Source organism: Pristiophorus japonicus, chromosome 14 (assembly GCF_044704955.1).
Source record: "Pristiophorus japonicus isolate sPriJap1 chromosome 14, sPriJap1.hap1, whole genome shotgun sequence".
Lineage (NCBI taxonomy): Eukaryota > Metazoa > Chordata > Chondrichthyes > Pristiophoridae > Pristiophorus > Pristiophorus japonicus.
Window position 1 is genome coordinate 75,277,726 of NC_091990.1, and position 24,177 is coordinate 75,301,902.

The window sequence follows — 24,177 nt, forward strand, 5'->3', positions numbered from 1 at the left end:
TGAGGAGAGATTGAGTAGAATGGGAATATACTCTCTGGAGTTTAGAAGAATGGGAGGTGATATAATTGAAATATATAAGATTTTGAGAAGACTTGACGGGGTAAATGTGGAGAGGCTGGTTCCCCTGGCTGAAGAGTCGAGAACTAGGGGCCATAGTCTCAGGTTAAGGGGTCGGCCATTTAACTGATGAGTAATTTCTTCACTCAGAGTGTCATGTATGTAACCACAATGTAACACCACTCTATTACTGTACACACTCAACCGAGATGCACAGCTGGACCACAGGGGGTGAACTTATGGAAGACTATCCATACCTGATCACCCAGGTATATAAAGGGAGGTCCCACGCAGGGTCAGGTTTATCTCAAGTCCTGTGAATAAAGAGTTAACGTATAGAGAGATCGTATCCCCAGAATGTGCCTTGTGTGGTTTCATACTGTAGAGTAAGGACTTTACATTGGTGACGAGAAACGGGAATTTACGAACCACGAGAATGGCCACCGGTAGCGCAGAGGAACGGTACTGTGTTGGGGAAGACTGGGACGATTTTATCGAGAGGCTTCAGCAAAGCTTCATCATGAAAGAATGGCTGGGGGATGCAGCAGCCGACAAGCAAAGGGCTCATCTTTTGACCAGCTGTGGACCAAAGACTTACGCGCTCATGAAGGACTTACTAGCACCCGAAAAGCCGGCGGACAAAACCTTTGAGGAATTTAGCAAATTGATCGAGGAGCACCTCAAACCGGCGAGTAGCAGACATATGGCCCAACACAGATTCTACACCCACCGACGTCATGAAGAACAGAGCATACCGGACTTTTTAGCGGACCTCCGGCGTTTGGCCAGCCTCTGTAAGTTCACAGACGCCTGCAGGGGGGAGATGCTAAGGGACTTCTTTATCGAGGGCAGCGGTCATGCGGGAATTTTCCGCAAATTAATTGAGACCAAGGATTTGACCTTGGAAGCGGCGGCGTTGATGGTTCAAACTTTCATGGCGGGGGAGGAAGAGATGAAAATAATATACGCACGCAATTCTGCCTCTAATGAGGCGAAGGATCAGGGAGTCAATATCATCAATGCGACTCAGAGGCCCGCAGGCAGGCAGGGGCAGTCCGACACTCCCCAGGCAGCAATAGACCCCAGAGTAGGACTTCAACAGAGACAATGGCAGGCTGAACGGACATTTACGCCATCACAGTGGACAATGCGGCCCGGGATGGGGCCATTGACACCCACTAATAGGGTACTCAAGAGCAGTCAAAGGGACAGCCAGCGCAGAATGCCTTGCCATAGACCCTTTGTTCCCAACAATGGAAACTTTAACTCATGCTGGAGGTGTGGGGGAAAACACTCAGTTAGTTCTTGCAGATTTCAACAGTTTGTCTGCAGGAACTGAAATCTCAGTGACCACTTAGCTTGAATGTGCAGGAAGCCTGCAACCAGACTAATATATGAGGTGGATGGACCAGAAGAGGGTCCTTTGAGGCAGGATTACTTTTGGGGCAAATCAATGGATGCCGAGGTTCAGCGGGTCCATGTGGCGAATATTCACAGTTCATACACCAAAACACCACCAATGATGATTAGGGTTTTAGTAAACGGTATCCCAGTACGCATGGAACTGGACACGGGGGCCAGCCAGTCACTCATGGGCGTTCAGCAATTTGAGAAGCTATGGCCACATAAAGCCAGCAGACCCACATTAGCATGTATTGAGACACAATTACGGACTTACACTAAAGAAATAATTCCGGTGGTAGGCAGTGCAATGTTGTCTGTCACACACAATGGGTTAGCGAATCGGCTGCCGCTCTGGATTGTCCCGGGCAATGGTCCCGCACTGTTGGGGAGGAGCTGGTTAGCCGAGATGAATTGGAAATGGGGGGATGTTTGTGGAGCGAAGTTCGTGCTCACAAGTCCTACAACAATTCGATTCACTTTTCCAACCTGGCGTCGGAACTTTCAAAGACACTAAAATAGTGATACACATCACCCCGGATGCCAGGCCAGTGCACCACAAAGTCAGAGTGGTGCCGTATGTGATGAAGGAAAAAATCGAGAGCGAATTGGATCGGCTGTTGAGAGAGGGCATCATCTTGCCCGTTGAATTCAGCGACTGGGCGAGCCCCATCGTTCCCGTCCTAAAAGTGGATGGCTGTCAGGATCTGTGGCGACTACAAGGCCACCATTAATTGGGTGTCCCTACAAGATCAATACCCGCTCCCGAGAGTGGAGGACCTCTTTGCCACGCTGGCAGACGGTAAGCTGTTCACCAAGTTCGACCTCACGTCAGCCTACATGACCCAGGAATTGGCCGACGAATCTAAACTACTGACCACCATCAGCACGCACAAGGGATTGTTCGTTTACAACAGGTGCCCGTTTGGCATTCGATCAGCGGCGCGATTTTTCAACGAAACATGGGAAGCCTGCTCAAATCCATTCCTGGAACGATCGTATTCCAGGACGACATCCTCATCACGGGTCGAGACATCGAGGAACACCTCCACAACCTGGAGGAGTGCTACGCCGACTGGACCAGGTAGGCCTACGACTCAAGAAGTCTAAATGTGTGTTCTTAGCTCCTGAGGTTGTGTTTCTGGGCAGGAGGGTTGCTGCAGATAGGATTCAGCCCACCAAATCCAAAACAGAGGCGATTCGACGAGCACCCAGGCCCTGCAACACATCGGAGTTGCGTTCATTCCTGGGACTGTTGAACTATTTCGGGAACTTTCTGCCGAACTTGTGTACGTTGTTGGAGCCGCTACATGTGCTCCTGTGGAAGGGTTGCGATTGGTTTTGGGGGGACTGTCAGGAACGGGCTTTCGATCGGGCGCGAAACCTACTTTGTTCAAACAAGTTGTTGACCCTGTACGATCCCTGTAAAAAAAATTGGTTCTGACATGTGATGCATCATCCTATGGGGTTGGGTGCGTGTTGCAGCAGTGCAATGCTGAGGGCCAACTACAACCCGTGGCTTATGCCTCCAGGTCACTCTCTCAAGCAGAACGGGGATCTGGGATGGTCGAGAAGGAAGTGCTTGCATGTGTCTATGGTGTAAAAAAAAAATGCATCAGTACCTCTTTGGTCGGAAGTTTGAATTAGAGACGGACCACAAGCCATTAAGATCCCTGTTGTCAGACAGTAAGGCTGTCAATGCCAATGCATCAGCTCGCATACAGCGATGGGCTCTCACGCAGGCTGCTTATGACTACTCCATCCGGCACCGAAAATTGTGCAGACGCGCTCAGCAGGCTTCTACTGCCCACCACTGAGGGGGCAGCGGAGCAAAGCGCTGAGATGGTCATGGCTGTCGATGCCTTTGACAGTGCAAGCTCCCCCATCACAGCCCGCCAGATCAAAATCTGGACAGAGATCCCCTCCTATCCCTGATTAAGAAATGTGTCCTGACTGGGGATTGGGCATCCGCACACGAAGCATGCCCTGAGGTGGTCAAACCGTTCCACAGACGGATGGATGAGCTCTCCATCCAAGCTGACTGCCTACTATCGGGCAGCCGGGTAGTTATGCCCCAGAAGGCATTCATCAGGGAAGTCAACAGCGAGCACCCAGGTATTGTGCTGATGAAGGCCATTGCCCGGTCACACGTTTGGTGGCCTGGAATTGATTCAGACCTGGAACACTGTGTTCGCAGGTACACGACGTGTGCCCATCTGGGTAATGCCCCCAGGGAGGCCCTGCTCAGCCCGTGGCCCACCAGGCCATGGTCACGCATTCATGTAGACTACGTGGGCCCGTTCATTGGAACGATGTTCTTTATTGTGGTAGATGCGTACTCGAAATGGATCGAGTGCATCATTCTGAATTCATGCACGACATCCACCACTGTGGAAAGCCTACGTGCTATCTTTGCAACCCACGGCTTTCCGGACATCCTGGTTAGTGATAATGGCCCATGTTTCACAAGCTATGAATTCCGGGAGTTTGTGTCGGGCAATGGCATCAACCATGTCAGGACAAGCCGGCCTCCAATGGCCAGATGGAACGTGCGGTCCAAATCATTAAGCAAGGTATGCTCAGGATTCAAAGACCCTCCCTACAATGCCACCTATCGCGCCTCCTGCTGGCCTATAGATCCCGACCGCACTCGCTCACGGGGGTCCCGCCCGCAGAGCTACTTAGGAAACGGACACTCAAAACTCGGCTGTTCCTCATTCACCCAGTCCTGACCGACATAGTTGAGGGCAAGCGCAAGTCACAAAATGAGTACCATGACCGTAATTCGAGGAGAAGGTGTACAGAAATAAATGATCCTGTATTTGTCCTCAATCACGCCATGGGGCCCAAATGGCTTGAGGGCACTGTAATTGACAAAGAGGGAATAGGGTCATCGTGGTAAAACTCAACAATGGTCAGATATGCCGCAAGCATCTGGACAAAGTAAAAAAAAAAAGGTTCAGTATTGACATGGAGGAACCTGAAGAAGACCATGAGATGCAGCTCACACCACCGCCAGTGAACGAGCAACAAGAGCAATCAGAAGAATGCACAGCCCCTGCGATCAGCCCACACAGGCCGGAATCACCACAGGTGACAGACACGTCAGTGTCCAACAACCAGAGCTCCAACTGCGGCGTTCCACGAGAGAGCATAGACCACTTGAAAGACTAAACCTATGATCCAGTCAGACTTCGGGGGGAGGTGATGTCATGGTTGTAACCACAATGTAACACCACTGTACTACTGTACACACGCAACCGAGATGCACACCTTGACCACAAGGGGTGAACTTGTGGGAGACTGCCCATACCTGATCACCCAGGTATATAAAGGGTGGTCCCACGCAGGGTCAGGTTTATCTTGAGTCCTGTGAATAAAGAGTTAAGGTCATAGAGTGATCTTGTCCCCAGAATGTGCCTCGTGTGCTTTCATACTGTAGAGTAAGGACTTTACACAGAGGGTTTGGAATTCTCGACCCCAGAGGACTTTGGATGCTCAGTCGTTGAGTACATTCGAGGCTAAGATCAATAATTTTTGGACTTTGGGGAATCGAGGGATATGGGGATCGGGTGGGAAAGTAGAGTTGAAGTCAAAGATCTGCCATGATCTGATTGAATGATGGAGTGGCTTCAGGGGTCGTATGGCCTACTCCTGCTCCTATTTCTTATGTTCTTATAACTTATGCGGTTTAGAATTATTGCTGAGGCTGCAAAGTAATCTTTTGAAGGTGATTGATCCTAATTGGTACAATTTTTATGAATGATTAATTAGTACATGTTACATAGAAACATAAATTGTGTAAAATTCCCTATCTGTTTAAGTTGGAATTGTTCCGGATGCTGGAAAGGATACTGTTGAGGGTATAAGTGTGGAGAGCACCAAAAGGTCCATTTTTATCAAAGGATAATACCAGTTAACAAGTTAATAGGAAATCAGTTGTTCTTGATTAATCTCAAATTATACCTCAATTCATATTCATTTGATAAGTTATTGAATTCTGTCATTCAGAAGCCAGTTTAGCCCAATGTAAAATAAAAACATTGCTTACTTCCTTGGATGCCTCCAAAGATTTCTTCTTCTGAAAGACAGATCATAATTTGAAATGAGGCATATTAGACATTGCTAATATGAATTTATTTCACTCCTGGTGTAGGTGAATATTTAAGTATGGAGAATGTTAATGATGATTCTTGTCAACTTTCCTGTATCCTGTTGATAACAGTGATAGTAACCCTTAAAAATGAATGCGTTCCATTGGCATTACAATCAGAAAGCCTAGGCCTGAGTGTGTATCTTTTTATTCCTTCGTAATTCTGAAGATATTGCTCAATCTATATTGCTAATGTCATACGTGTTGTCAAAATTGATGATGTAGTTGATGCTGGAAGGCAAGTATTTCAAGATATAAGTGTAGATAATACAAACTAATTCCATCATCTTTCAGTAGAAAAGCTCAATTGTCAAGTCAACAGAAAGGCACTTCAGGACCACAATTTTCAGACTATTCAGTGCACTCCTATAATCTCCATGGGTGTTGGCTGGAAGAGCCACAGTTTAGGCCAAGCCATGATGGCTCCTGATCAGCATTGTGGGACAGAGCCTCCACCTGCTACAAGCAAGGCGATCAGTTTTAGGGATGGGGTCAGGGACTATCTGCATCTGGAGATCCCACTTTCTTGGCTCTCAGAGAGACCAACCATAGTGTTGGCAGAGTATTGCCTCTTGCCAATCAGCAGGAAAATTAGGACCTGTGGGATTCAAGCCAGTGTGGCCTATTTTTATTTTATTGATTGTTTGTTACTTCATCCAAATAAACTGGTGTATTTTTGTTAAATTCATTGGGGTAAGGAAATTCGGTTGTCTGACGATGCAGTTAGTGGTCAGAAGGGGCGTTAAAGTGGTATAATAGCTTAGCGATTGGGCGCGCAGCTTTTAGCGCTCCACCGGAAAATTCAGTTGAGTGCTCACTGGGGCGGGAGCACTAGCGCCTGGCTGCTGACTATCAGGCTGATCATGACATCAGTCAGGTGCAACCGCCTCATTTAGCGGCTGTCAATAATCACGTCTGAAAAAACAGTCGGTACAGCCTTCCAGAGTCGTGAACGTGGCTACTTAAACATAGAAACATAGAAAATAGGTGCAGGAGTCAGCCATTCGGCCCTTCGAGCCTGCACCACCATTCAATATGATCATGGCTGGTCATGCAACTTCAGTACTCCATTCCTGCTTTCCCTTTTTAAAGGGTTGAGAAAACGCTTTTCTCGGATGTCAGTCAGTGCAGCGTTTACATAGAGCACGGTGCGTGAGCCTCACGAGTTTGCAACGGCAGACAGATCTACCATTACAGCTTGCTAACAAATGATTTGAAAAACTTTAATGGGTGCATTACTAGTCCGACAGCGGGATTTCAAATTGGCCTATGGAGCTTGCACAATGGATTCCAGAATTTAACGCGAGGATTTCCATTAGCGCACCTCAGGTCAAGTGTGTAATGGCTGGTTTAGCGCCCCATCAGCTCTTGGCCTGATTCAACCAAATTTATCGGCGAGAGGTGCAAACTTTTTCAAGGTGCTATACTTCACGCTCCGCCTGGATTTACGTCTCAAAATGGGCGGTAACGAATTTCCACCTCATAGTGTTGTTCTAGTTGGGGTCACTGATACTGGAAGTGAACTTTTGAATGTCTGTGTGTGAACAACAGTAATCCAATCAGTGGCAAGTATCAGCTAACAAGACATAAGAACGAATCAGTAACAAAATGTCAATGAGCCCACCAAGGTCACTCCATGTATTAATATTCTTTTGTGCCCCACCAGTTGTTCTCTGTGAATCATTAATGCCCACTTATTTACCCTTTTACCCACAACCAGTGTTGGCCATAGGCATTCCATTGGCACTGTTGGATTTGGAGAAGGAAGGCGAGTTTCTTTAGAAAGAAGAGTGGCACTCACCCACCTGGGCCATCCGGCATCGACCTAGGCACCAGCTTCGGACAAGACAAAGGCACACCCAGCCCAGTCGACCCTGCCAAATCCTCCTCACTAACATCTGGGAAATTGGGAGAGGTGCCCTACAACAGCCTGACATAGTCATAGTCACAGAATCGTATCTCTCAGCCAATGTCCCAGACTCCTCCATCACCATCCCTGGCTATGTTCTGTCCCACCAGCAGGAAAGACACACCAGAGGTGGCAGCACAGTGGTATGCAGTCGGGAGGGAGTGGCTCTGGGATTCCTCAACATTGTCGCCGTATCCCATGAAATTTCATGGCTTCAGCTCGAGCATGGGCAAGGAAAGCTCCTGCTGATTATCACTTAGCGATCTCCCTCAGCTGATGAATCAGTCCTCCTCCATGTTGAACACCACTTGGATGAAGCACCGAGGGTAGCACGGGCACAGAATATACTCTGGGTGGGGGACTTCAATGTCCAGCACCAAAAGTAGTTCGGTAGCATCACTACTGACCGAGGAAGCTGAGTACTAAAGGACATAGCTGCCAGACTGGGCCTCAGCAGGTGGTGAGGGAACCAACCTATGGTACGAAGATAGGTGGGAAAGCAAGTTGTGAGGAGGACACATAGAGTCTGAAAATGGATATAGATAGTTTCAGTGAGTGGGCAAAAATTTCAAATGGAGTATAATGTGGGAAAATGAGAGGTTATCCACTTTGGTAGGAAGAATAGAAAAGCGGAATATTATTTAAATGAAGATAGACGACAGAATGCTGCGGTACAGAAGTATCTGGGGGTCCTTGTACATGAAACACAAAAAGTTAGCATGCAGGTACAGCAAGTAATTAAAAAGGCAAATGGAATGATGGCCTTTATTGCAAGGGGGATAGAGTATAAAAGCAGGGAAGTCTTGCTACAACTGTACCAGGGAGACTGTTGGTGAGACCACACCTAGAGAACTGCGTACAATTCTGGTCTCCTTATTTAAGGAGGGATTATACTTACATTAGAGACAATTCAGAGAAGATTCACTGGGTTGATTCGTGAGACGAAAGGGTTGTCATATGAGGATAGGTTGAGCAGGTTGGGCTTTTACTCACTGGAGTTTAGAAGAATGAGAGGTGATCTTATTGAAACATATAAGGTTTTGAGGGGCTTCACAGGGTAGATACTGAGAGGATGTTTCCCCTCATGGGGGAATCTAGAACTAGGGGGCGTAGTTTCAGAATAAGACTGCCATTTAAGATGGAGAGTAAAAGGAATTTCTTCTCTCAGATGGTCGTGAATCTTTGGAATTCTCTACCCCAGGGAGCGATGGAGGCTGAGTCATTTAAAATATTGAAGGTGGAGATAGACAGATTTTTGAACTACAGGGGAGTCAAGGGTTATTGGGAACAGGCAGGAAAGTGGAGTTGAGGCCAATATCAGATCAGCCATGATCTTATTGAATGGCAGAGCTGGCTCAATGGGCCAAATGGCCTACTTCTACTTATATTTCTTATGTTCTTATAAACTTGACCTCGTGTTCACCAATCTACCTGTCGCAGATACATCTGTGCGTGACAGTAGTGGTAGCATTCCGCGTTGTCCTTGTGGAGATGAAATCCCGTCTTGGAAAGAGCAGTCGTGCTTCGTCCCACATCCCTGCTTTTTGTCCTCATCCTCAAGTACCTGTCCATCTCTCTTTTAAAATTATTCATGGGATTGCAACGGTACGGTAGTATAGTGGTTATGTTACTGGACTAGAGATCCAGAGACATGAGTTCACATCCGACCACGGCAGCTGTGGAGTTCACATCTGACCATGGCAGCTGTGGAGTGTGAATTATATAAATCTGGAATGGTGAGCATGAACGTATCGTATTGTCATAAAAGCCCTAATATGGACAAGGGAGAACCAATGGATGTGGTGTATTTGGACTTTCAAAAGGCTTTTGAGAAGGTCCCACACAAGAGATTGGTATGCAAAATTAAAGCACATGGTATTGGGGGTAATGTACTGACGTGGATAGAGAATTGGTTGTCAGATAGGAAGCAGAGAGTCGGGATAAACGGGTCCTTTTCAGAATGGCAGGCAGTGACTAGTGGGGTGCAGCAGGGCTCAGTGCTGGGACCCCAGCTCTTTACAATATACATCAATGATTTAGATGAAGGAATTGTGTGTGATATCTCCAAGTTTGCAGATGACACTAAGCTGGGTGGCGGTGTGAGCTGTGAGGAGGATGCTAAGAGGCTGCAGGGTGACTTGGACAGGTTAGGTGAGTGGGCAAATGCATGGTAGATGCAGTATAATGTGATAAATGTGAGGTTATCCACTTTGGTGGCAAAAACACAAAGGCAAAATATTATCTGAATGGCGGCAGATTAGGAAAAGGGGAGATGCAATGAGACCTGGGTGTCATGGCACATCAGTCATTGAAAGTTAGCAGGCGGTGAAGAAGGCAAATGGTATGTTGGCCTTCATAGCTAGGGGATTTGAGTATAGGAGCAGGGACGTCTTACTGCAGTTGTAGAGAGCCTTAGTGAGGATTCACCTGGAACATATTCCCTTCCTCCTGCGGTTTACAGACCATTAATAGTCAAGCCACCCAACAACCACTCCTTGATTTGCCTCCCATGCTCCACCACCTCTCTTTTGCACCACACTCTGGTGTCCTTCGCCATGGCCATATCACATCTCAAAAATTAAACTAAAAGCTAGATGTAGAGATGAATGATTTAAAAGTGAGAAGGGAATCAGTTTGATACATGTGAAGAGGTACTTTCGAACCTAACAAGGACACCTTGAACTAAATGTAATGGAGAAACGATTCGCATTGTGAATCATTAACTTATAGAGAAGTCTATAAAGAACCAGCACTGTATTTGATAGATTGAGTTGAAAACACAACATGCATTAATGAACTTACCAGCGGTAGATGTTGCTGCGAATTTGGAGGAAACAAATGTTTAAATTAGATTTGATAATCTAATAAAGATTTGGGCAAACATTTCAATGGAATACAATAATCTTCTATATTATTGTATGATATAAAGAACACAATTAGTATTATTGCACAAGGAAAAGTGATATATTGGCAATGTTGTTGTATGAAACAGTGAAAGATGATTGCTGGGGTTTTCTGCCCCTCTTTTCCCATTCCTGCAACCTCCCTCGACTCCACATTTAGTTTCAATGTACATGTAACGATGGGCTGTTACGTGCACAGTCAGAAAACCCCTGCTGTTCATACCCTTCTGTATGTCTTTTCCTTGAAACAGTGTTTAAAAATCAATGGGAAGGATCTTCATGGAAGATCCTGGATGGTTCCTTAGGAACAGCTACAGTGAAAAAAATCTTTGGTCTCACATATCATCATCACTGAACTGTGTTAGACCCTATAATAGATGCATTAAATGTTTCTTCAAGAAAAGTGCCTCATCACTTTTATTGAACGCAGTTGTTGCTGATGATATTGGGATGTAACAGTGATTGAAAATTATATCAGATGGTACACATCAGCATTGCAGAATGAAAAACTGGTAATATTTTGAAGTAAAGTTATAGCCTCAATGGTGGAAACTGGGCAGGGAGGCAGTTGATTTACTCTGTGCTCCCGCTGGCCATGATGATAGCCCAATGTTCTGTTCTTTGTCCCCTTCCTTTCCCTTATCACGAATAGCCCCTTGACCCCATTAAAATCGGGAGTAAATAAATCCAAGCATGAATGAGATTGTAAGCCATGTCTACTTTACCTTTTGTTGAAGGTGGTAGTGGACCATATGCATGGCCGGTTATTCTGGCTGGAAATGAAATGATTTGGAAGGAATAAAGAGAAATTAGAGAGTAAAATCTCTATTGCAATGAGTACTGCAATGCAACAAGCTCAAGGTTGCTGGAATTGGAAATCCATTTGATCCACACTGATTCTATTATGATGCTGTTTAACATGAACAAGACAGCCCAGTAGCATTATTATACAAAGAAAAATAAAAGGCTGGTGATGCCACTGAATGGAATATTGTATTTTGATATGTCGTTGGAAGATAAGACTGTAGGGAATGAGATGGAAAATCAGGTTTTGATGGTTTCAGTATGAAGATGGTGCTTACAGTTTTAACTGAAAGTTACTTTTTGTACACTTTTTGTGTGATTTTGCTGTTGATTGATGGACCAGTACAGAATGTTGAAATCACAGGGTGAGTTTTAGCTGTTGCTTATGTTGGAGCCCCAGTTGACCCTGCGAAGAAAATGGATGATTTTCCATGTGGAAGAATGATAATAAATTTTGCATCACCATTCAATGAACCTCACCTGTGATTAATTCAATAGAAGGAAACTTTGCTTTTTTCATTGTTCTTTAACTGTTATTAAATTCATGGTTGTTGAAGTTGGAGTCAATGATGTTTTAAGGTAATCAGTGTTATGTATTTAACTCTTTGTAACCTGCATCACACCTGGGACTCAGGTTGAAACGCTCGAAGTGTGTTTTCCTGGCACAGGACGTCGAATTCTTAGGAAGGAGAATCGCAGCAGACAGCATAAAACCCACCGACGCCAAGATGGAGACCATCAAGAATGCGCCGAGACCACAGAACGTGACGGAGCTGCGGTCGTTCCTGGGACTCCTTAACTATTTCAGTAATTTCCTACCTGGGTTAAGCACCCTGCTAGAACCCCTACATGCGCTACTGCGCAAGGGAGACAACTAGGTATGGGGGAATTCACAAGGGGCTGCTTTTAAGAAAGCCAGAAATTTATTGTGTTCCATCAAACTGCTTGTCCTGTATAACCCACGTAAACGATTAGTGTTAGCTTGCGATGAGTCGTCATACGGGGTCGGGTGTGTGTTACAACAGGCTAATGAATTGGGGATTTTGCAACCGGTTGCGTATGCATCCAGAAGTTTGTCCAAGGCCGAAAGAGCCTACAGCATGGTTGAAAAAGAGGGTCTGGTGTGCGTTTACAGGGTAAAAAAAAATGCACCAGTACTTATTTGGCCTCAAGTTCGAGCTTCAAACTGACCACAAGCCGCTCATATCGCTATTCTCGGAGAGCAAAGGGATTAATACCAATGCCTCTGCCCGCATCCAAAGATGTGCGCTCACGCTGTCGGCATACAACTATGTAATCCGCCACAGATCGGACACAGAGAACTGCGCAGATGCTCTTAGTCAGCTACCGTTGCCCACCACCGGGGTGGAAATGGCACAGCCTGCAGACTTGCTCATGGTCATGGAAGCATTTGAGAACGAGAAGTCCCCTGTTACGGCCCACCAGATCAGGACCTGGACAAGCCAGGATCCTTTACTGTCCTTGTAAAAAAATGTGTTCTTGATGGGAGCTGGTCCAGTGTCCCAATGGAGATGCAGGAAGCGATTAAGCCGTTCCACAGACTCAAAGACAAGTTGTCCCTGCAGGCGGGCTGTCTTTTCTGGGGCAATTGCGTGGTTTTGGCCAAGAAAGGCAGAGACACATTTATTTGCGAACTGCACAACACCCACCCAGGTTTCGCAATGATGAAAGCCATAGCCAGATCTCACATGTGGTGGCCTGGCATCGTCTCAGATTTACAGTCATGCGTGCGCCAGTGCAACACTTGCTGTCAGTTGAGCAATGCATCCAGGGAGGCACCGCTAAGTTTGTGGTCATGGCCATCCAAAACGTGGTTGAGGATCCATGTAGACTATGCGGGGCCATTCCTAGGCAAAATGTTTTTGTCGTGGATGCTTACTCAAAATGGATTGAATGTGCAATAATGTCTGTAAGCACATCCACGACCACCATTGAAAGCCTACGAGCCATGTTTGCCACGCATGGCTTGCCTGATGTCCTAGTCAGCGACAATGGGCCGTGCTTCACCAGTGCTGAATTCAAGGAGTTCATGACCCGCAACTGGATTAAACATGTCACATCTGCCCCGTTCAAGCCCGCATCCAATGGCCAGGCAGAACAGGCAGTTCAGACCATTAAGCAAAGCTTGAAACGTGTGTTGGAAGGCTCCCTGCAGACCCAGTTGTCCTGAGTGCTGCTCAGCTACCGCATCAGACCCCACTCACTCACCGAGATTCCCCTAGCTGAGCTGCTCATGAAAAGGGCACTTAAAACAAGGATCTCTCTTGTCCACCCTGATCTCCATGATCACATGGAGGGCAAGCAGCATCAACAAAGTGTGTATCATGACCGCGCAAATTTGTCACGCGATATTGAGATCAGTGATCCTATGTTTGTGCTCAATTATGGACATTGTCCCAAATGGCTTGCTGGCACAGTCATAGCCGAAGAGAGGAGTAGGGTGTTTCAGGTCAAACTGGCGATCCGCTGGGTGAAGAAATTGCCCCTCATATCTCCTCTAAACTCCCCCACAATTACTTTAAATCGATACCCCCTGTTGTTGACCCCTCTGCCAAGGGAAACAGGTCCTTCCGATCCACTCTATCCAGGCCCCTCATAATTTTATACACCTCAATCAGGTCTCCCCTTAGCCTCCTCTGTTCCAAAGAAAACAGACCCAGCATCTCCAATCGTTCCTCATAGCCAAAGTTCTCCAGTCCAGGCAACATTCTGGTAAATCTTCTCTGCACCCTTTCCAGAGCAATCACATCTTTCCTGTAATGTGATGACCAGAATTGCACACAGTACTCTAACTGCAGCCTAACCAGTGTTTTATATAGTTCAAACATAACCTCCTTGCTCTTGTATTCCATGCCTTGACTAATAAAGGCAGATATTCCATATGCCTTCTTAGCCACCATATCTACCTGGCCTGCTACCTTCAGGGGTCTGTGGACCTGCACTCCAAGGTCCCTTTGGTCCTCTACACTTTTCAGTGTTGTATCATTTAATGTTTATTCCCCTAGCCTTGTAAGACCACCCCAAATGTATTACCTTACACTTATCCGGATTGAATTTCATTTGCCACTGATCTACCCACGTCACCAGTACATTGATATCTTCCTGCAGTCCGCAGCTTTCTTCTTCATTATCAACCACACAACCTATTTTAGTGTCATCTGCAAACTTCTTAATCATGCCCCCAACATTAAAGTCCAAGTCATTGATATATACCACAAAAAGCAAGGGGCCCAGCACTGAACTCTGCAGAACCCCACTGGATACTGCCTTCCAGTCACAAAAACACCCATCAACCATTACTCTTTGCTTCCTGTCTCCGAGCCAATTTTGGATCCAGCTTGCTACTTTGCCCTGGATCCCATGGGCTATTACTTTCGTGACCAGTCTGCAATGTGGGACTTTATCAAAATGATTTGGAAGTGTGAGAATGAAGTCAGATCTTTGACCAATAAATCTGTACAAAAATTGTCTGGTTCGTGTCAAACCTTCTGTTGAAGTTAGAATCATTATTAGGGCCGATTCTAACTCCTGGCATTAAGGCGGATGTTAATCCCATGCAGAAGAGTTCATCAGAGGCCTGGCTGCTTCTAACTGCTGGGCCTGATTCTGGCACACACCAGAGCACACAAGCAGAAAATTGACATCGATGTCTTTAACTTAGCATCTGTTGTTGAAATTATCGGGGTGGATTTTATGTTGGAGATAGCTTCCCAGGAGTTAATTTTTCCCCACCAGAGGCAGCAGGAGGTCACGGCGATTTTAACCGCTGGGATCCATTTAAATGTTGCCTGTCAACTTTCTGCCCCTGCCAGGCAGGAAGTGGGTGGAGAGCATTTCCCAGCAGGTCAGGGATGTGGAGTTTAGAAATCAGCAATGGATGACCAAAAAATTGATAAAGAGGGCGAAAATAGGATAGGATGCTAACCTAGCAAGACATTCAAAACACAATTTAACAGCTTCTACAGATATGTAAAAAGAAAGAGAGTATCGGATGTAATCACGGGTTCCTCACAGGCTGAGAGAGGAGAAATTATAATGGGGAAGAAGGAAATGGTTGAGAGGTTGAACAAATAATTTGCATCTGTCTTCACAGTAGAAGACACAAAAATTATACCAGAAATAGTGGGGAACTGAGGGTCTAATGATTGTGAGGAACTTAAAGTTGATACTAGTAAAGAAAAAGGGGGTGAAATTGGATTAGGCTGCACCCATTGAAAGGAGTGTAGGTAGAACACACAATTCGTGCTGCTTGCTCATTAGCATGATTGCACCACTGAGCCCAGCACTAAACGCGCTGCTGGTTGGCTCAGTGAGTAGACCAGGCATAGTGTTGGCAGAGTTTTGCCTCTTGAGACCAGTTGTTTTGGCCAATGAACAGTGAAAGTAGGGCCTGAAGGATGAAAACTTCCTTGCAAACAGTGGACAACCATCAACCACCTCGGAACTGGTCATGGTAGATGCTGCCACCATCTCCAGAGATGGAAGATTAAAGCATCCCCATCATACAAGTGTGGAACTCCGAATCAGACCCTGGAGCACATCATTGTGCACTGCCCTCAGAGGAAATTTGCATGCAGCCTACAAGATATCCACGCTGCTATATTGGAAGCTTTGACGTGGATATCTTACTTGGATATTGACATTTGATTTGCTTTGCTACTACCAAACAAAAGAAGAAGGAGGGCCCTGTGGGGTTCAGGCCAGCATTGTGGTCCAGAACACAAAAGCACGATTTTTGGTCGGGCAGTAACAGGGATCTCTAATGAGATGATCAAGGTGTGAATATTCTTTTCTACCCACCAGCAACTGCTGTTTTCTGTGAAACATTAATACCCCTTTATTTACCCTTTTACCCACAACTCGTGTTGGCCAGAGGCGTTCCATTGGCACTGTTGGATTTGGAGAAGGAAGGCGAGTTTCTGTAGAAAGAAGAGTGGCAGGAACACTGGCACAGCAGGTGGCTGGCACTCACCCACCTGGGTCATTGGATCCAGGGAGAAAGAATGAATGTCAGAAGGGACCTACCTGCATTGGCGAGGCAGTCACTCAGTTATGCTATGTACTGGTGCCTGAACTTCACATAATGCAACACGGGAACATCCTTGCCTATTGCACTTAATCTTCACCACATTGAAATTTTAAATGACGTGCTGATTTCAGGACTATACTGGTGACTTTGTCTAATTCAGTCAATCACACATATGGTGGTGCACTTATTTATGGGGGCAACACCTTTCTGCTCAATGATAAACTATCAAATATGGTTGCAATTATGAGATTAATTTTATACCCATAGTAGCTACTGGTGAGAATACAGTTAGTGTAGTTGTGAAGAATACAAATTATTGGCATCAGTTTATCATGGAAAGCAGTAGATGCCATGTCATCAGACAGAAGCCTTCATTTTCTTGCTAACAATTTGGTTCCCAGATTAATTGGAATACTTTGTTAACGAGATGTGATTAGGTTCATACCTGTTGAAGAAGTTGTTGTTGTTGTTGTTGGCTCTGGAAAGAATACAGTTGATGTAAGTATAGAGAATACATAATTATCCCTTTATGATCATAATGGTGCAGAATAGCAGTTACCAAGTTATGAAAAATCTACATTTCACATATGGAATCTATATGTTAAGCTGCTTTTGAACATTTCAGCTGACCTTGATTCCAATGCAGTGTCTGTTAGGCCCTTCCATATGTGCATTAATCAGCGGGAATATGTTTTTCTCATTTTGAACCTTGTTTGTGTCGAGAGAACTGTATGTACTAGAAGGTTGAGCAGTGCTTATTTATAGGTGGCTCACATGAAACAAAGGGATCAGTTTGCAAATCAACAGAAAGGCATTTTTGTGTAAGTTTCTCCTCAGTGATAATCTAGGTATTGCATTAGTTCCAGCCTCACCGGGTCCGTACGAAGTGCGCATGGACCCAGCAATACCTCACATTAGTCGGTTTTCGGGGCACAATGCGAATGCGCGAAAAACCGGCTTTTCCGATCTGTCAAGCTTTCGCTTGACATATCCTCCGCAACCCCGGGAGAATTTTGCCCAACTCATGCCCTGCAAATATGCTTCAAACTCTTACGGCTGGTAAAAACAGGTGCATAGCTTACTTTTACCAGCGTAAGAGATTTAAAACATATAAAAATTAAATTTATTCATACATTTTTATGTTTAAAAACCCTGTGCATTAAGGTAAATTTATTTTAAACCCTATTAAAACACAAAAAAAAATTCAAAACAAAAAATATTTTTTTTCTAAAACATTTAATTAACTTTAATTTCAAATAATTTTAAATATGTGAGGTGTGTTTTATTTATTATGTTGTGTTCATGTTTTAGGGGTTTATTCTCATTGATAGTAATGGGAACTCGTAAACAGGGAGTTGCCATTATTATCAATGAGAATACTGCAGAGTGATTGGTGGTCCAGCCCACGTGACTCCAGCATTTTTGTACGTACGGGGAAGTCATCGTCCTATACGCAACGCTTGGAATGTTGGCCTCTGACCAGAATTGAAAACGCCTCCAGGCCCACCAGGTATTTTCGTAAAAAAATTTCAGGTCGGAGGCGTTCGTCCGAAGGAAGCCTCTGACTGCAATTTTTCTCCCATTAACTCGTGAAAGTTTAATACATTAATTTTTGCAACTCATTTCATACTTGCTGAAGTTGCTGGTGTTGGAAAAGGATACATTTGAAAATGTAATTGGCTTGCTATTTAACAAGGAAATTGTTCAGCTTTCCCAGTAAAATATCAATTATCCGCAATAAGATGCAATTAATGTCCAGGTAACCGGAATGTCATTTGGAACTGTTATCCATCAAGCTCCTTTTTGATTATTTCTCTCGGCCCTGCTTCAAATGGATTCCATATGTATAGTATCTAACGGACGTAGCTTTATCCCTTTCTGAACATTGCTTGAGACGAATGACTTGTGCCCATTGTTTGTATACTCACTGCCTCAGTAAAATACTTTGGTCACTTCAGACTGATCTGTACATGTTATTGCATGAACATTTCTGTGATGTTGGGGTTCACTCTTGGATTTGGGAGTGAAAAAAAGTTTAGGTGCAGGAACCTTTCATTGGAACACTTCATGATATGTAGCCTGGGAGCATCGGAGTCACTTGTCTGATGTGTTTCTATCCATTCTGAGCTACAGAGCCTGAACCTACATGACTTGCTCCAGAATTGTTCTCACCATTGTTCTGTTATTGGAAATATAACTTCTGACGTAATCTTCAGGGTAATTATCACCTTCACCACTTGGATGGTAAGTGAACATTGGGTCGGTTCTATAACAGGTGGGTGATCTGCTCCGCTGGTTTACTGTCCAAGTGGTAAAGGTGAAAATTACACTCTTAATGTCTCCGAGATGAATTCCAGTTCCAAGTGACAACTACTGAGGGCTGATTCACACTGACTAATGATTATTGTAAGTTTCTTTTATGTATATTTATCTCACTTAATAGACCAGAATGTTTAATGGTCCTTAGTAGCGGGACATTTGTAAAAACATGATTCAATCAAGCAGAGTCAGCATGGTTTTATGAAAAGAAAATCCTGTTTGACAAATTTGCTAGAGTTCTTTGAGGATGTAACGAGCAGGGTGGATAAGGGAGAACCAGTGGATGTGGTGTATTTGGATTTCCAGAAGGCATTCGATAAGGTGGCACATAGGAGGTTACTACACAGGATAAAAGTTCACGGGGTTGGGGGTAATATATTAGCATGGATAAAAGATTGGCTAACTGACAAAAATAAGAGAATCGGGATAAATGGATTATTTTCCGGTTGGCAAACAGTGATTAGTGGGGTGCCGCAGGGATCGGTGCTGGGTCCTCAACTATTTACAATCTATACTAATGACTTGGATGACAGGACCGAGTATAATGTAGCCAAGATTGCTGATGATACAAAGATGGATGGGAAACCAAATTGTGAAGAGGACACCAAAAATCTGCAAAGGGATATAGACAGGCTAAGTGAGCGGGCAAAAATTTGGCAGATAGTGTATAATGTGGGAAAATGTGAGGTTATCCACTTTGGCAAAAAAAATAGAAAAGCAAATTATAATTTAAACGGAGAAAAATTGCAAAGTGCTGCAGTATAGAGGGACCTGAGGGTCCTTGTGCATGAAACACAAAAAGTTAGTATGCAGGTACAGCAAGTAATCAGGAAGTCAAATGGAATGTTGGCCTTTATTGCAAGGGGGAATAAAGTATAAAAGCAGAGAAGTCCTGCTACAACTGTACAGGGTATTGGTGAGGCCACACCTGGAATACTGCGTACAGTTTTGGTTTCCATATTTAAGGAAGGATATACTTGCTTTGGAGGCTGTTCAGAGAAGGCTCACTAGGTTGATTCCGGAGATGAGGGGGTTGACTTATGAGGAAAGGTTGAGTAGGTTGGGCGTTTTTATATTGGAGTTCAGAAGACTGAGAGGTGATCTTATTGAAACTTATAAGATAAGAAGGGGTGGATGCAGAGAGGATATTTCCACTCATAGGGGAAACTAAAACTAGGGAACATAGTCTTAGAATAGGGGGCCACCCATTTAAAACTGCGATGAGGAGGAATTCCTTCTCTCAGAGGGTTGTACATCTGTGGAATTCCCTGCCCCAGAGAACTGTGGAGGCTGGGTCATTGAATATATTTAAGGCAGAGATCGACAGATTTTTGAGCGACAAGGGAGTAAAGGGTTATGGGGAGCGGGCAGGGAAGTGGTGCTGAATCCACGATCAGATCAGCCATGATCTTATTGAATGGAGTAGGGTCGAGGCGCCAAATTGCCTACTCCTGCTCCTATTTCTTATGTTTTTATGTTCTTATGTAATGGCTGGATTAATGTGATTCAATGAAATCAAACAATAGTGCCAATTTGCAAACCACAGAAGACACTTTTTGAGCTGCTTTTATATAATTTTGCGCTCAGAGCTGAAACAGATGGCAGTTGTTGCAGTGATGTGATCAATTTCAACCCAGTTTTGACATTGAGTGGATATTGGTACCATGGCGAATACAGTTACTGATATCATTGTGGAGAATATAAGCTTAACATCAGTTTAAAAGAAAAGAGATACAGTGCTAGTAGAGGAAACTCCTTATTCATATTGAGAATTTTGATTTCTAGCTTAATTGGAAATCTTTACTGACAGTATAGTGTTTATTATGTACCTGTTGTTGAAGTTGATGTTGATGTTGGTGCTGGAAAGAACACAGTTGATGGTGTGAATATGCAGCATGGAAAATCATCCCATCATCTTTAAATGCAGAATACCAGTTGTGAAGTCATCAAACATGCAGGTTATATCCATTGATTGTACAATTTGTACCAAAAGTATTGCCCCAACTGTACAGCTAATTTCATACCTGTTAAAGTTGTGGTCATTGTCGAAGCTGGAAAGGATGAAATTAAAGGTGTGAGTGTGGAGTGTGGAGTGTGAATTATCCCATCATCTTCAGCACAGAATCTGCCCTCCTGTGCTGTTAATTTCTACATTTAATATAATTTTGCAATTTTCAATGGGAAATAGCCAGTATAAAATCAGAGATGAATTGAAAAATGTTGCATTGATAATCTGAATTTTGTTTTGGAAGATTTAAGAGTGGGAATTACTGTCCAATTGAGGTCCATTTCACTGGGTAATTCCAGTCATGATTTTGATGCATTAATAGACTAGCTTTGCTGATTGACAAGTGAATACAAATTATTGGAATAAGGTGATGGATTTTATAACTGTTGTTGAAGTTGGAGCCATTGTTGACACTGGAAAAGATAGAGTTGAAGCTGTAAGTTTAAACAATTCAAGTCCAGAAATTACTGATGAATGATTAAAACACGTGTCGGCTTTCCTTTCTCTGCTACTTTAAAACACACAGAACTAAAATAACAGATGGAACAATGACATTCTTCATTTGAGAATTCCAATTGTGAAGGCAATGATTGACGCACATTTTTGTAATTAGATTATTAATTTCCTTCCTGGTGATTATATAACTGTTGGGAATATTAAATTATACCGTGAACCTTCCATGGAGTCGACAATTATCATGTACGAAATCCACCTGTCAATCTTCATAGAATAACTACGTTGTGAGGGCAATGCAAATCTCAGTGGTTCTTGTTAAACTTGAGTAAATAATGTTGTATTTTTTCTCTATAATTTATAGCAGTGGGTTAAACTAAAACATTTAGTTTGTAGTCTAATAAATTGAGGCATGGCAGGGGACACCAGTCCCGTCCAATGCACATCATGTGCCATGTGGGAAGACCAGGATGTTTCTCGTGTCCTGGACAACCACATGTGCAGGGAGTGTTGTCAGATGGAGGAGCTCGAGCTCTGGATACCGGAGCTTGAGCAATGGACGCATCACTGCAGTGTATCTGAGAGGCTGAGTGCTACATGGATAGCACATTTCTGGAGTTGGTCACCCCACCGCTCAAGAGTTTGCAGGCAGAGAGGGAATGGGTGACCGGCTGGTCAGACAATTAGGAACAGGCAAGTAGTGCAGGTCTCCTCGGAGTGTATCTCACTCTCTAACCGCCATTCTGAACACTGGTGAGAGTCATGTTTCCTCTGGGGAATACAGCCAGAGCGAAGGCTATGCCACCATGTGTGGCTCAGCTGTGCAGGGTAGGAGGAGGAAGGTCAGGAAAGCAACACTGATCGGGGATTCAATAGTTAGGGGAACAGACAGACATTTCTGCTGCTGCAGACGTGCCTCCCTGGTGCCAGGGTCGATAAGGGAAGCGCATTTGATGTCGATTACATGGAATTTAGCAAATCTTTTACAAGGTACCGCGTAGCAGTCTGGTACGAATAATAAAAGCCTCTGGGATCCAAAGGAAAGTGGCATGTTGGATCTAAAATTGGCTCAGTGAAAGAGAGGAAACTGTAATGGTCGACAGATTTTTTTGTGACTGGAAGGCTGTTTTCACTTGGATTCTACGGGGCTCAGGACTAGGTTCCTTGCTTTTTGTGGCATATATCAATGATTTAGACTTCATTGTCTAGGGCATGATTAAGAAGTTTGCAGATGATACATAAATTGTCCGTGTGGTTGATCGTGAGGAAGAAAGCTGCAGACTGCAGGAAGATATCAATGTGTATCAGCCATGGCTCAGTAGGTACCACTCTCACCTGAGTCAGCAGTTTGTTGGCTCAAGTCCCACGACAGACTTCAGCACAAAAATCTATGCTGATATTCCAGTGCTGGACAGGGGGGGGAAGTGCTGCACTCTAGGAACTGCAGCCATTTGGATGAAACGTTAAACCGAAGCCCCGTCTACTCTCTCAGGTGGAATTAAAAGAACTCATGGTACTACTTCAAAGAAGAGCAGCGGAGTTATCCACAGTGTCCTGGCCAATATTTATCCCTCAATCAACATCACTAAAGCAGATTATCTGGTCATTATCACATTACTGTTTGTGGGAGCTTGCTGTGCGCAAATTGGCTGCTGCATTTCCAATTACAAAAGTGACTACACTTTAAAAAAAAACGTACTTCATTGGCTATAAACGCTTTAGGACATCCGGTGATCGTGAAAGGTGCTATATAAATGCAAGTCTATCTTTCTTCTTTCAATGGACTTGTCAGGTTGGCAGAATAGGGGAAAATGAAATTCAATCCGTAGAATTGTGAGGTAGTGCATTTGGTGGGGGCTAACCAGGCAAGGGAATACACAATAAATGGTATGATACTGAGAAGTGTAGAGGATAGAGAGAACTTGGTGTGCATGTCTACAGATCTCTGAAGGTAGCACGGCTGGTAGATAATGTGGTTAAGAAGTCATACGGGATACTTTGCTTTATTAGCCAATTCAAAGAATATAAGAGCATGGATGTTATGCTTGAACTGTATCAAACTCTAGTTAGGTCATAGCTAAAGTACTGTGCATAGTTCTTGTTGCCACGTTACAGGAAAGATGTGATTGGATAGGCTGGGGTTGTATTATTTGGAACAAACGAGGCTGAGGGAGACTTAATTGAGGTGTATAAAATTTATGAGGTCCTAGATAAAGTAGATAAGAAGGACCTATTTCCCTTAGCAGAGAGGGAAATAACCAGGGGACATAGACTTAAAGCAATTGGTAGAAGGATTAGAGGGAAGTTGAGGAGAACTTTTTTCACCCAAAGGGTGGTGCGGGTCTGGAACTCGCTGCTTGATAAGATGGTAGAGGCTGAAACACTCAGCGCATTTAAAAATTTCTTGGATATGCACTTGAAGTGCCGTAACCTACAAGACTAGGGACCAGGAGATTAAAAGTGGGATCAAGCTATAAACCTCTTTTTTCGCTGGCACGGTCTCAATGGGCCGAAAGGTTCTGTGAAAACAGTTCCATTTCGATTGGTTAGTTGATACCTGTTGATGAAGTCACAGTTGTTGTCGGTGTCATTGTTGATGATACTGCAAAGTAAAGATTTGAAGGTTTAGGTGTGGAGGATGCAAAGAAATTCCTGCATAATTCAATGGGAAATACTACATATGCTGTGATCAAACAGGTGGAAATGAGCAGCATAAGCAATGAATTCAATCCCGTTTAATTTTGCTGCTGCAAAGAATATAGTGAAAGGAGCAATGAAAGGTTGAAAACAGGTATTGTAAAGAAAATGCCAATGCAAGTACTGCATTGGGGACTGAGGAAATAAAAGCTAAAAAGGATGAAAATGCGCAGCAGAACAGTCAAGCCAGGACAGAGCAGTGTTGTTGGTGTAAGGCCATGAGCCAGAGCTGAAAACTGAAATAGAATTGAGATCCTTTGCAGAGTGGTAAAAAAGGTTAAGATTTAAGAGATCCTGCAGTCACAGATAGGAAGTTAATGAGTTGAATGACAAACAAACTGTTTAACAGAAAGGAGGAGTGAAACAATCAAAAAACATGAGCTGAAAAGATGGTGGGACTGGGTTGCCTGGGTGTAACCCAGT

At 44.2% G+C, this 24,177-nt stretch overlaps 1 protein-coding gene across 1 annotated transcript in view; it reads right to left on the reverse strand.

Annotated features, from left to right (window-relative positions):
• Positions 1–24,177, reverse strand: part of LOC139279609 (mucin-6-like) — a 288,296-nt gene that overhangs the window by 45,452 nt on the left and 218,667 nt on the right. The window contains exons 22-27 of the mRNA XM_070898725.1: positions 23,615–23,659; positions 20,621–20,647; positions 20,426–20,455; positions 16,723–16,755; positions 11,149–11,196; positions 10,323–10,337 (exon numbers count right to left, since the gene is read on the reverse strand). Coding sequence (XP_070754826.1) covers positions 10,323–10,337; positions 11,149–11,196; positions 16,723–16,755; positions 20,426–20,455; positions 20,621–20,647; positions 23,615–23,659 — 198 coding nt within the window. The remainder of the gene's footprint in view (positions 1–10,322; positions 10,338–11,148; positions 11,197–16,722; positions 16,756–20,425; positions 20,456–20,620; positions 20,648–23,614; positions 23,660–24,177) is intronic.